General features: G+C 28.1%; 2 protein-coding genes across 8 annotated transcripts in view; one reads left to right on the forward strand and one right to left on the reverse strand.

Annotated features, from left to right (window-relative positions):
* Positions 1 to 9179, forward strand: part of LOC129983918 (protein numb-like) — a 126566-nt gene extending 117387 nt beyond the window's left edge. For all 6 annotated transcript variants that reach the window (XM_056093626.1, XM_056093625.1, XM_056093628.1 and 3 more), the window contains exons 7-9: positions 646 to 879; positions 2747 to 2902; positions 5544 to 9179. In XM_056093626.1, the coding sequence (XP_055949601.1) occupies positions 646 to 879; positions 2747 to 2902; positions 5544 to 6016 (863 nt within the window). In that variant the 3' untranslated portion in view covers positions 6017 to 9179. The remainder of the gene's footprint in view (positions 1 to 645; positions 880 to 2746; positions 2903 to 5543) is intronic.
* A 1460-nt stretch (positions 9180 to 10639) lies between these two features.
* LOC129983588 (acid-sensing ion channel 5-like) overlaps positions 10640 to 13470 on the reverse strand; it is a 62821-nt gene continuing 59990 nt past the window's right edge. Inside the window, exon 13 of one of the 2 annotated variants that reach the window (XM_056093117.1) lies at positions 10640 to 10909. In XM_056093117.1, coding sequence (XP_055949092.1) covers positions 10772 to 10909 — 138 coding nt within the window. In that variant the 3' untranslated portion in view covers positions 10640 to 10771. The remainder of the gene's footprint in view (positions 10910 to 13470) is intronic. The other variant, XM_056093118.1, reaches the window with a different exon arrangement.

A 13470-nucleotide genomic window follows, 5' to 3' on the forward strand; every position in this document is an offset into this window, starting at 1 on the left:
GGTCTGTTATATTTTAAATATCTCTATTATATCATGGAAGTTGGCTCTGTTAGAAAGGTTCATCTGTCAAGCAAACAGAACTGCTATAAGACTATTAAAATAAATGATTTTAAAGATTAACACAATTTGATCCATGAAAATACTTCTTTAAAAGAAACATGAACATTTGGTTATGCATAAGAGATTAATTAAAATTTAATGTAAAAGCTATTCCAAGCAAACTATTTGGTTGCCATATGCAGTGATAATGATTATAAATAATATTTTTTAATTGCTTTTTTGGTTTCTTGGAATTTTCTTATTTTACTTCATTATCAGAACAATTCAGTTAATAGCTATCAAAATCATATTAAGGTTTTGGCCGTGTCTGTTTGTGTGTATGGCATACTTCAGTGGATTTTCCATTTATTTTTTTTTAAAGATTTTTTATTATTTTTGAGTTTTTTTTAGTTGAGTTTGAGCCATATAATATTATCATTTTTTCATAAGTTTTCCATTCATAAATATCAGAACTCTGCTTCTTATTGCAAAAGTGTACAGATATTCTAATTTAAGAAAACTAGAAATGTAAAAATTATGTAATTTGAAACATACATTTTACTGTCATTCACTACATTTTGAAATGATTTGGGATATTTCCTGTAGATCCTCCGCCTGCAAAACAAGTGCACAATCCATATGCAATAGAAAGACCTCACGCTCCACCTACGATGCTACAGCGACAAAATTCATTCCGAGGATTTAGCTCACTTAATCAAGCATCGCCTTTCAAGCGACAGTTGTCTCTACGAATAGGTGATTTGCCTTCCACCCAAGAAAGACAACGATCCATGTCTGTAGGCTCATCTGACATGGCTGCACATCAAAATGGAATTACAGGTATGCTGCAAAATTGCCAATTTGTGTATGATTATCTTTCACTTTTACATTGTCTTATTTACATTTTGAGATATTAGAATAATTTTTTTCTGTACAAAGTTCCTTACTGCATCATTATTTTGATTGGATTAATTGTAATTTATTGATAGAATTAGTTTTTAGGGCTAGACTAAGCCCTCAAGGGGTCTTTAAGCAATGCAAATATTGAAAGCTCCATTTGTAATTTTTTGCAACAGGTGTTTTTTTAATGTTTTTTTTAAAATTTTTTTATACATGTAGTTTGGTTATAGCAAATTTTAATAAACTGATAAAATATTTAATTGCAGGTCCTTTCAAGAAAGTTTCAGAATTTTAAATTTCAAATAAATCAATTAAAATTAGTGGTATATATATGAAATAAGAACATTAAACACAATCTGAATTCTATTTTATTATAGTCATTTTTTTAATTGTAAAAAAGCATAATTTTTAGTTTTTAAAGAACTTAATATAAGATTTGTTAGAGATAATCTATGAAGTATATTGGGATAATATTCTAGCATTTAGAAGGTAATTTTAATTTGAATCAGTATGCTTGTAAATTAAATGAAAGCATAATTTTAATGTCCTCAGAAAATAATATATCAAAATCTTGGGACCCCTTGGCGACTGCCTGTTGTACTATTTGATTATCTAGCCACATTTTTTCAATGGTATCTGCTAAATTAAATTTTTTTCTTTGAGAAAAGGAGTAATAATTTTTCTTTTCCACCCTTCTTTCTTTCTTTTTTTATTGTTAACAAAAACTAATCATTTTTCTATTTTTTCTATTTTTACATGCTAATAAACAAATTATTAAAACCCTCATATCATTATACTACTTTCTGCTTCATTCATTTTGTTTTAACAATTTTTTTTAAGTATGCAGAATTATTATTTTAAGATGAGACTAAGTTCTGTTTACTGCATCATGGTGTTTTTGGTATGGTAGCATTGTCTGGTGCATGTTATATCAATCGGGTCCAAATAACCTTCTGCTAGTATGGTGTGGTAATTTGGAGAAGGGGTGCTAGCTTAGGTGTCATCTTTGTCATCTGACCACGATTCAAAATTTCAAGGTCCATCCCAAAATAGCGCCTAGACTTGCTTTAAAATGGGATGTTAATATAACTAAACTAAACAAAGTTAAACTGGGTGTTTGCCTTGCAATGATATAGTCGATCACTAATTATTTTAAAGGGAAAAGAAAATAGTATTTGGTTGCTGGAATTTTTATTTTCTTTCTTTTCATTTTTTGGAGAAAAAAAATAGAAAAATTATTGCTTTTATATTAAAATCTTTCAACTTAATTTAAAAGCAATAAATGTTATAATTTAACAATATATCAAACTGCCATTTGACAGCTACTATTTATTCTTTTGTTTTATTATTTAAGTGAGAAATTGATCGATTAATTTTTTAAATGAACAGTATAATAATTTTATCTTATAATATTAAGAAATACAATGAATGCCATAGCTCTCTCACTCCTTTATTACAAAAATATTTGTTGCACAAACACATTAAACTTGCCATAGGTTATATGTGTTTCAGTTAGTTTGATGTAGAAATATAAAAAATGCTCTATTTTTCATGCCACTATTCAAACAGTAATTTAAAATAATGAGGCTCATGGTAAAACAGCCTCACCCTGCAGCTTTTAAATGACATTTGACTGAGTTAAATTTAGTTAGGAAAGACTGTTTTAAAATCTTCTGCATCTTTTTTGTGATTGAATTATGAAATTTTAGTAAATATATAATTACTTAGACCTGTGTTTTACTTTTCCATTTTTGTAAGTATCTCTGTTATTTAAAGTCTGTATTTCATTGTTTGTAACTTATTTCAGTAACCCCCATACCTGAATCGTCGCCGCTTGTTGAAAGACAGGATACTATTAGTAACATGTGCCAGCAGCTTTCCCAAGGTTTATCATTTCTTTCGTCTAGCCATAATAGTGGAGATCCATTTGATCTAGATATATCCAAGACACAAAAGAACGATGGTGAGTTTAATATGCTATGCATGCTCTGTATTTTACTGTTAAAAATACAATATTTGGTTTTTTAAAAAAAAGCAATAATTTTAAAGAGAAATATGAATGATTGGAATATCTGATGAATAATTATGCAATTTTAGTGATAAAGACAGTTCTATAATATTAAGTTTTTAGCAGTAGTTGGGGGGTCTTTCTATAAATTTTTTGCATAAATTCTATTATTAAAGTAAAAGTCCCAGAAATGCAATACATAACCTTTTATTAAGTATTGCTAATTTTAAAAAATCATTGTCTGTTACAGTTCAAAATTTTGTGGATTTCTTTAGTTCATGTTAATTATAATAAAATAATCTTCATCATTGTCTTTCCTAATTAATTTTTCATGCCATTTTGAATTTGAAGCATAGTTGGTACTAATAAATCGGACAATGGTTCTCTGCTAAACTAAATCTTTTATGTGTTGTTTTGCCATGAAATCTGCAATTGAAATGCCATGATTACATGATTCGAGCCATATTATATCATAATCTGGGTTATGCTAAAATCAAAGCAATGTTTCTTGTTTTGGTAAAACCATCACATAAGAGGTTATTTTACCCCTTTTCATTATTCACGAGGCAATTAATTTTGTATTTGGAAATTGAATTGTTTGATGTTTTTTTTTTGTTTTTTGTTTTTTTTTGGCACAAGGGCCATAGATTTGGCCATGCTATGCCAGACTAGGTGAAAATTCTTTCAAGTTAAAATTTCGAAATTCCTTGGTATAGGAAACAATGTGGAATAAAAATTAATAGTAGATAACCTTCAAAAAAGAAAGGACAGTAGACTAAATATGTGAATAAAAACCATTTGATTTTAAAAAGGGTAAGAGGTTATCATGTGGAGTTTTCCAAGTAAAGTAGATAATATTATTAGATTTAAAAAAATGTGAACGCTGTGTATAAAAATTTGGGCATTCAGAAAGTATATGTTGGATGGGCATAGTGCATTGCAGAAATCATTGGAGCTTGTTCTCCTAACAGCAGATGACGTGCATATGAAGTATGGCCCACTCGTAATCTAATTTGAGAAGGCCAAAGTTTGACAGTAGGTTTAACTCCATGAAGCTTGTTTTTGCTTTCAATGTCCCATTCTCTTTGCCATTTGTTTAAAAAATATTTTTATATGCTTTTTCAAGTCTGTCAAAGGTGTAGTAGTATTCTTTGAGGCAGTCGCCAATTTGGCAGTCTTGTTCTCTTTTGTTGCTCAACACTCTCAACATGGAATGGTACCCAGCATAATAAAACATTAAAATCTCGAGATGCTAGTTTATTTAAAATATCCAAAACATTTAAATCCATGGGATGATAACGAGATTGAGGATGAAATGATTCAAGGGACTCTAATACACTAAGAGAGTCTGTGTAAATGATGGAAATTGAAAATTAAATTCTAACATCAATTTTGATGTTGAAATGTAGCTATATTTGCTTTTTTGTTAGCACAATCCTTGATGCACAATTTTCTTTCTAATATGATTTTATGAAAGTAATCGTTATATAATTTATCACCTTATATCATTACATTATGTGTCAATTTAGTGATTGAAAATTAACAACAAGTGGAATTTAGTACTTCTTATTGTGAAAATCAGCAAGTTGTATCAGTAATAATGCTGTAAAAATGTAGTGTTTAGAAAGAAATGGACACAAATATGTAATTATTTTTTTGTTGCTAAATCAAGTTGATGTTAAACTTTGCTATAACTTTTTGCAATCATGTATATCCCCTCAAAATGCTACCTTTTTTAAAAAAAAAAAAAAAATTAAAGGTATACACTTTATACTTTTAACTGTTTATTTACTTTGTGAGATAGTGTAATGCTAAATTTGTTGAACTTTCCATTTCAGGCTGGTTAGAGAATACATCGTCTTTGTATTAAATGGATCCATTAATTGTTAATTGGTTACTGATTATTATTATGATTCCTTAGGCAGCATAATTTTATGTTTGATAGCTGAGTTACTATTTGTATAGATGCTATAGATTAGTAGATGCTTTATCAAAATACATCAGTTTTTTTTGTCTTCCCATTGTTTTCGATTACCAAACAATAATTTAAGTTTCAGCTAAATAATTAGAATACATATTGTTGATTACATTTGTTAATTATTTTTGATGTAAAAAAAATTTAATATTAAAACTTGAAAATTTGCTGAGAATTGAGCAATTTGAATTTAATACATGGAAGTAAAAAATTACTTGTTCTTTGATTATACGGATGTTCACCTAACTTCTCTTGAAATGATTCTATGATAAATTCCAGAAAACTTATCTAAATTTCCTTATCTAAGTGCATTTGCAATAAGTTTATGTGTTTAAGATTACTTTTCTTTTTATGTATATTTTGCATTGATGTTTTGCCATTATCTTTGTGTTTTGCTTTGTTGGTTCTAGAATATTAGCATCCCTGTTGTGCATTTTTACTCTGGCTTGTACTGTATATTTGAGGCAATAACAAAATAGTAAAAAGTACAATTGTATTTCTTTTTGTTGTTTTTTCTATATTTAATTGGTGATTGCAAATTTTTACCCCTGGCTTCCATATGTCTCATCTTATATGTAGGTGAAATCAGTGAAGGTATAAATAATATTTAAAATGTTATAGGATCTTCGAGAGCAGAAGAATGGTTGGCCAGCAGCACAGACATCGTACGAAGGAATTCTTTGGACAGAGGTGTAACACCTCCTTACTCCAATGTGACACCTGGGATAGGAATGCAGACAAGTCAAGTACCAATAGGAGTTCCTAACCTTCCCAAGCCACCATCCCCCAAAACCATTCAGCCTCCCGTGCGACGAGCCAGTCCCAATTTTGCCCACTTGCGGAGCAGTTCTTTGGGATCTGCTGAAAATTTCCTTAGTGGGGTTAATTGGAAAGCCTCAACCCAAGTTGCTGCTACCACGAATGCAAATAGTAATATATTAGATATTCAAAGAACTGAGACAGAACCTGAAAAAGCAGTCAACCCATACGTAGACCCGTTCAATGTCGAATGGGTGGAACTGGACAAGAATCGAAAAAGTAGCACAAATCCGTTTGTTGAGAACTCTGTGAAGGCTTTTGAAGTTCACATGTAAAATTAAAGTGTGGATGAAATATATTTCAGGTAATTATTTGCCTGTAGGTGCATTTTAAACACCACATGTGTCTATTGTTTCTAATTGTGTATCTGTTATGTGTTATTGATTAACAAGTTTTTTTTAAAAAAAAAGAACTCCACTTGCTTTACTTAGATTCTTAAAACTTATCCCTCAATAGTGTTTTCATTGCATTTGGGAAGAACGATCGCTTACATTTATGTTAATATCCATTAACATTGGTGTAAGTAGTTTGGTATAGAAAAAACACATTATGAAAGATGAATTTGCTTTGCTCTGTGAGTGTTATGTATTAGATTGTTAAAGGTGTTTTTCTGTGAATGAGAAGATAGGTTGACTTTTATTTAATGCGTTTTTTTTTTCTATTTGGAAGGTATAATAATATTAATATTGAGAAAGTACATGAAGCATCAATGAGATGATCATAGTTTTTGTCTATAGATGCAAGAAAATTCTGTTGAGGAAAGATTTTTTTCTCATTCTTTTTTTTTTTTTTTAAATCTTTCATTTATCCCCTTTATATTGTTAGGAAACTCAAAAATATTTTCTCTTAAATATTTATTGTAGTTTTCAAACTTTGTTTCAGTAATGAATAATTTTTATTACCTGATCAAAATCCTGGCTGTAAATTAAAATGTAACAGATAATAGAAATTAAAGATAAATTAGCGATATTTGCATTAATAGTACATATTAGTTAATTAGATTAGCTTAATTACTATTAAAACTCTTGGAGCATTCTAATGTTGAGCACTTTTTTAGTGTTTTGTTGCAAGTTTAAGAAAACAACCAAAACTTAACATTCATAAATCTATTTTTATGCAATGTTCAACCATTTTTAGATGTATATTGACTCTGATTGAAATTGTATATAATGTATTCAAGGTAAACATGCAAAATAGTGTATCATTCTTATATTTTTCTAAAGATGTTAATTGTTATTTGGTATTGTCATTAATAAACTTTCAATTATGCACAAAATATTTCAATATTGAATAATGTGGTTCTGTTTATGACGGTGATATTAACAGGGGATTATGTTTCTTGTTTTAAAAAGCATTGTTTTAATAAATTCAGAATGCAAGAAAATGTATACTCAAAATTCTTGTACTTTTCTATCTATTTTTGTTTTCGTTCTTTAAGTTCATTGAATCATATTTATTGAATGACATTTGTAGAGAATCATTAAAAATTAATAAAAACTGATTAAATTATTTTATGTTATTGCTTGTTTGTTCTGTTTTCAGTATTTTGTGTCCGTTTTTTGTTTAAATGTCTGTTTTTATTGTTTCTGTATATTAAAGACCAGGCTTTGCCTGCATTTAGTTCATATTGCTGATTACTTATCTACATTTAATGAAAAACTTTATCAGTAAATTATACTTGAAATTTATAAAAGACTTCCGTAGCAGTTTGTACATTTTTGTTTTTGTCTCCTTTTGTAGAGTTTTATCATTGAAATTATATCTCGGTGAAATTTATTATTTTCTTTATGTTTGAATTGACAGAATTTATAAATGAATTTGAATAAAAGGAATCTAATTTATTACGAATGTGCCTTATTTTTTAAGCAGTTGGGAAAAAAAAATAATTTTGTCATTTTAAGTGAATTTTGTTTCCATTTCTTTTATTGCAATGGAAAGCAATATGAAATCCAGTTTGTTAAAATCTATTTTGTATCATTTTATAATTGCTGTCTTATTGACTTTTTTAAAAAAATGAATGATTTTATTATGTATATATTATGCATACTTTTGAAAATTTTACGATGAATATTACTACAAATTACATGTTTCATATTCTGTTTGTATGTGTTCATATTAAAAAAAGAAAATCTTACCTACAAATTTTTCCCTGCTTGGTGTTTTTTTAAAGAAATAATTGCATAATAATATGTAAAAAAGATCGCTTAGGATTTTTATTTATCTTTTCACAATAATTGTTATTCAACACTATATTTACTATTGTAAGAAGAGAGGGGATTTGTTCCTAATGTTATCCTAAAATGATGCATTCCGTATCTGTTAATTATTTGTATTATTTTTTCCATTCACATTTCAGTTACTTTATTAGTTGTTTAAGTTTATTTTAGGTAAAATCTTATTTGACAGTGCGAAGTTAAGCACTTTATGTGGAACCATCCACTTGCAAATGATGTTTTAACGGCCATTTTGCTGTAAAGTTTCCAAATCTGACATGCATTATCAAATAAGATTTGACTGTTTCCTTGTTCTAGAATGGTTGTGAATATAACAATTATTTAAAACTTACAAATTAATTTTCCTTACTTCACTACTCATGTATTTGTAGTTTTAACAATTTCTTGGTACTTGTTTATTTTTACAGCTTTATTACTGGGCAATTTTCAGACTATGCCAAGCTTTATTATAATTAAGATACCATGATTGTTTCTTACTTTGTTTACTTGGTGATTTTAAGATTATGCCAACATTTCTCAGCTTTGTCCTTCATAAGATGCCAAATGGATGCCAGCTTGTTATCTTATGTATTGGTTTGCATTTTTTGGCGATTTATTACTGGAGCCTTAAAAATAAACAAGTACCAGTTTCTCAATAAATAACAGGGATTCTGGTTAACTAACTGTAATATTTTTTTTTTTTTTTGGTTCAACTGCCAGTAATTTAATTTTAGATTTTTTTTTTTGTCTTATGTGTAGGCCATTGACTGTTGCCTGTTTATTTGTTCTCAATTACATCGAGCATTATTAGTGTAGACTTTAAAATTCCATAATTAAATAGGCATGCTTTTTGAAAATCTTGAAGCTTGTAAAAATAAATTGTGAAACAAGCTTTTGTGTATAGATATAAAAATTTGCAACGATCTATGTACAAAATGATGTCTGAATATTTTTTTTAATCTTACATTTTTTTATTGCTCACAGTGACTAATCAGATTCAGAAAATAGTGTTAGTCTCTAAAAAGAACCGCGTTCTGTAATTACCTTGTAGTTTTGTTCATGTGAAGTTTGTGTATATACTAGTAACATGTGAAAGCCATATCAACACTATGTTAGTAATAAGCATTGTGGTTGTTTTAGACAATGTAGCATGTTCTGTTAAATTCGTTTATTGATAAAAAAAAATAAATAAAGCTGTCAACTTTTTTATTATAAAAAGTTTTTATACTTTTGTATTTATTATTTTTCCTGTTGATTGTATTGGATTTCGAGAAAATAATTATAAGGAAAAATATGTTGAGATATGGATGAATAAGTTGAAGTTCATGTTTTCTATAACTTCTATTACATTTTTACACTTTAATATCTTTAGTAATATTATATATATATTGCCTGTTGATTGTAATAAGTGTAAAATGCTATTGAATTTTTTTTTTTCTAAATTAAGATTACCAAATGAACCTTTTTTCACTTGAAAAAGAGATTAAAATCTATCTTAAATTGTTATCTCTAAAGAACAACATTCACCAAAGGGAAAGAATTTTCTTGAGATGCTGCTGCCTTCAGATATTGAATTTCAGATTTTCACCCCTGTGATTATCAACAAATAAAATACAAATTGTCCACTTTTATTGTAGCCTAATAGCTAATATCTATAAATGATAAGATAGTCATATACTTCCAATTTAATAAAGTAAAGAATTATATTATTTGTATCTATAAATGTTATTGTGGATTAAATTATGAAACCTAACCTTTTATACAAACTCTTGGTCCAGTGAATGGAATTTAGCAACCAAATTAGAAATAAATGTTGAGTTTAAAAGCAATAAAGAATTAAATATAATAAAAAAAAATGGAAATGATGAATCTGGCCTGAAGACTTTTTCAAGGATCATCTACGGTCAGGAATTCTAACAAGGGATTTTTTTCTGTAAGGGGACTTTGGCCCAAGTACTGACCTCTCATGATTCAAAAAATATCTCGAAATTGAGGTTTTTGAAGATAAGAATTAATAAAGAATAAATAAAAGACAAAAATTACACAATAATAATAAGTAAAATTATTTCCAAATTCAAATCAAAGCACAGCCATAGCAAAATTGAATCAAACCAAACTACAATAAGACCATTAAATCATAAAACAAAATATTTAAAGCAAGGAACATACCAGTTCAAAGTAAATAATCCAATATAATAAATAATCATTATAAGGAAAATCAAACCTATCGGTGGTGACCATAAACTAAATTCAACCTTTCAAGTTTTTAAAGCTGAATACATCTACTACACTTGGTCTAAATGCCTCGTCATAATAAGAGGGGGGTGAACGACCTCAGCGCCATGTATTGAGTTGAAAAACCAAAGAGAATAAACAATATAGCCTACTTTTAGGTGCAAAAAAATAAATTAGAAAATAGATAAACTTCTCTTATTAAAACTTCTATATTGCAAACGTTTCGGGAAAAATCAAATTATAAATTATAATAAATTTATAGTTATAAATTTATAGTTCACTTCGAACTTACACCTGTAGCATGCGCTTTATTGTAAATCTATTATATTTGTACTTTTACATGAATTGCGCTGTAGTAGTGACAGACTGAGAAAAAAAAATATAAAAGTATGTATATATTTATGTACGTATATGTTTTCTTATGCTGACAAAATTAATAACATAACTACCTTGCAGAAATGAAATGTTTTATTTTTATGATGTACATAATATGTTTAAGTATTTATAAAATATATATGTGTATATAGTTTTTAAAAATGTACCTTTATCATAATTTTTTTTAAATATTTCATTTGCAAAGATTTAATTAATTTTCAACCTTCTTTTTATCCAAAAATAAGTGACAAGAGATATGTTCTCGAAAAAATCGAATACAGCTATGAGAGAAATTCCAAGCCACATTCCTATGTAACCTCCCATAAAGCTGAAAATTTCTATATCCTAAAAAAGAAAAAAAGAAATATATCTTTACATATGCAGTAAATATTTATTATTCGAAATTATTTTCCCTGCATTAATTTTGAAGTAATTAAAGATTATAAATCTAAAAAAGCCTCCACAGTTTCACTTTAGTTCCATTAATTTCTTTTTCAATATTTATAAAGCAAAAAGTCAAACTTATGTTCAAGCAAACATAACAATATTTTGCACAATTATTCATGAAAATTTTGTAACTTGGTTTTTGACATTCCTTATCTCTTATAAATCAAGTTTAGAAGAAATTGCACCGTATCAAAAGTGCACAGAAAGAAATCTCAGTTTTAAAACTAAATGTGAAACAAGGTTTGAGTAATTTAAATACTAGGATGAAAGCTTTCCTTCGTTTTTATCCATAAATATTGAATCAGTGCTTAACCATATTTGAATGGTGCTGATTGTTTTGAAAAGAAAATTCGGGGAAGTTCAGATACCTAAATTTTACATATATTTGCCCGACAAATTTGAAAATTTTGATAATTGCCGAATAGAACTATTTTCATGCTTGAAAGCACTTATCGATAAGAGTAATTACTTTACACTTATGAATCTAAATCCAGAATTATCGATATTCACTTTGGATTAAATTAGAATTAATAATTTTGAGCAGATACACCTATAAATAACTGAGAAGAGACCAATTGTCAAAAAGCAACATAATTTTACCTTTATCATTATTCTTTTATACACTGTGTTTTCGAAATAAACGGGGCTCCTACTGCCTTTGAAAACTCCTTGAATTTTATTTTATTCTACTGAGGGTCCCAGAAAAATGATTGATTCTTCCCTGGATCCTTGAAAATTCCTCGAATAATAAGCAAAAGGTACATTCATTATTTTTAGAGGATAGATAAACTTATTTGTGACTTAGTTTTGCTTTGACAATATGAATGTGTTTATTAATTGAGTACTCAATACTGGTTTGTGTGAAATTAATATCTGGTTGTAGCCATCCAAATGGTTTGATAGTTACAGCACCTGCATTGCGTTCTCCAAACCTACTTTGAATTATAAGTATTGACTTATTAACTGCAAGTTACGCATAACTATAAAAAAAAAAATAAACGTAGTAAGTGCGTTTCACTGCTAATCTAAAAAATTTTAATTTATAAATTTTATCATTTGCATTTTTATATCTGAAATTTGTAATTTTATGGTCCTTGAATTTTCTTAAAAAACTTCTTGAAAAATCCTTGCATTTTTTTTTTTTCTTTAAGAGTGGAAATCTTGCTAAACCTATGTTCCTATTAAAACTAAAGTGCTTGTTGGCACTTCAGTTTCGACATCCTTGCTGCTGAGTGTCAAATGCAGGCGGACACGCGACAGCTGTTAAACTTATTTGCTTGTTATTAATCTTTTGCTAATTATCTTATGTTTGCTTCTGTGTTTTCATAAAACAATGATTCTTTTTCTGTAATGACTGTTTTATTATGGTGATTAAAATGAAAAGAGGAATCGTTCCAATGACTGAACTTTAAGAATTCATCTGATTCTATGATGAATAGAATTAAAACATTAATACGAGTCATAAAAGTAGACTAAATGCATTAAAATTACTCTTAAGTGTGGATTAAAGACATCAGTGTGACTCATCAGCATGGATTAAAGACATCAATGTGACTCATAAGGTTGGACTAAAGACGTTAAAATGACTCATAAGGATAGACTAAAGACATAAATGTCACTCGTATGAATGGACTAAAGACATTACAGTAACTCATAAGGATGGATTAAAGACATCAGTGTGACATAATGTGGACTAATGACGTTAATGTGACAAGAATGGACTAAAGACATTCAGTGATTCATAAAGATGGACTAAAGACATCATTATGATTCATAAGGATGGAATAAAGAGGTTTATGTGAATCATAAAGTTGGATTAAAGACGTTAAAATGACTCATAGGAATAGACTAGTGTGATTCATAAGGATGGACTAAAGACGTTACTGTGGTTCAAAAGGATGGACTAAAGGCATTACAGTGACTCATAAAGATGGATTGAAGATGCTAATGTGACTCATAAGAACAGAATAAAAACGTTAAAATGACATAAGAATGAACTAAAGACTTTGATTCATGAGGATGGATTAAATGCTATTGAAACAGCCTTGAAATATGCTGAACAGCATGAAGATAAATAAGAACATGAGATTAGCAATATAACGATCATAAAATATCGATCTTTTGGGAAGAAACTTAATTATTTTAAATTTAAGCTGGTTAAGATAAAGTCAGATGATTAATTTGGTGGTTGTATAACTTAATTTTGAAATACCACGTAATTATGAAACATCTTTAAAATACGTTAGTTAATGCTTTACATACACATTACACTCCCTTTTTTATTCCCTTTTAAGCATTTTCATTTTATCAAAATCAACAATCACAAAAGGATTAACATTTATTTATTTATTTTGCATTTTAAAAAATTGTTGCACCTTTTTGATTAAATTATTAGGAATGTCAATAATTTCTGCAAAAAGTATGCAAGTTCGGCAGCTGAGTGTCTGATTGGATGATGA

This window comes from Argiope bruennichi, chromosome 9, assembly GCF_947563725.1.
Source record: "Argiope bruennichi chromosome 9, qqArgBrue1.1, whole genome shotgun sequence".
Taxonomy (NCBI): domain Eukaryota; kingdom Metazoa; phylum Arthropoda; class Arachnida; order Araneae; family Araneidae; genus Argiope; species Argiope bruennichi.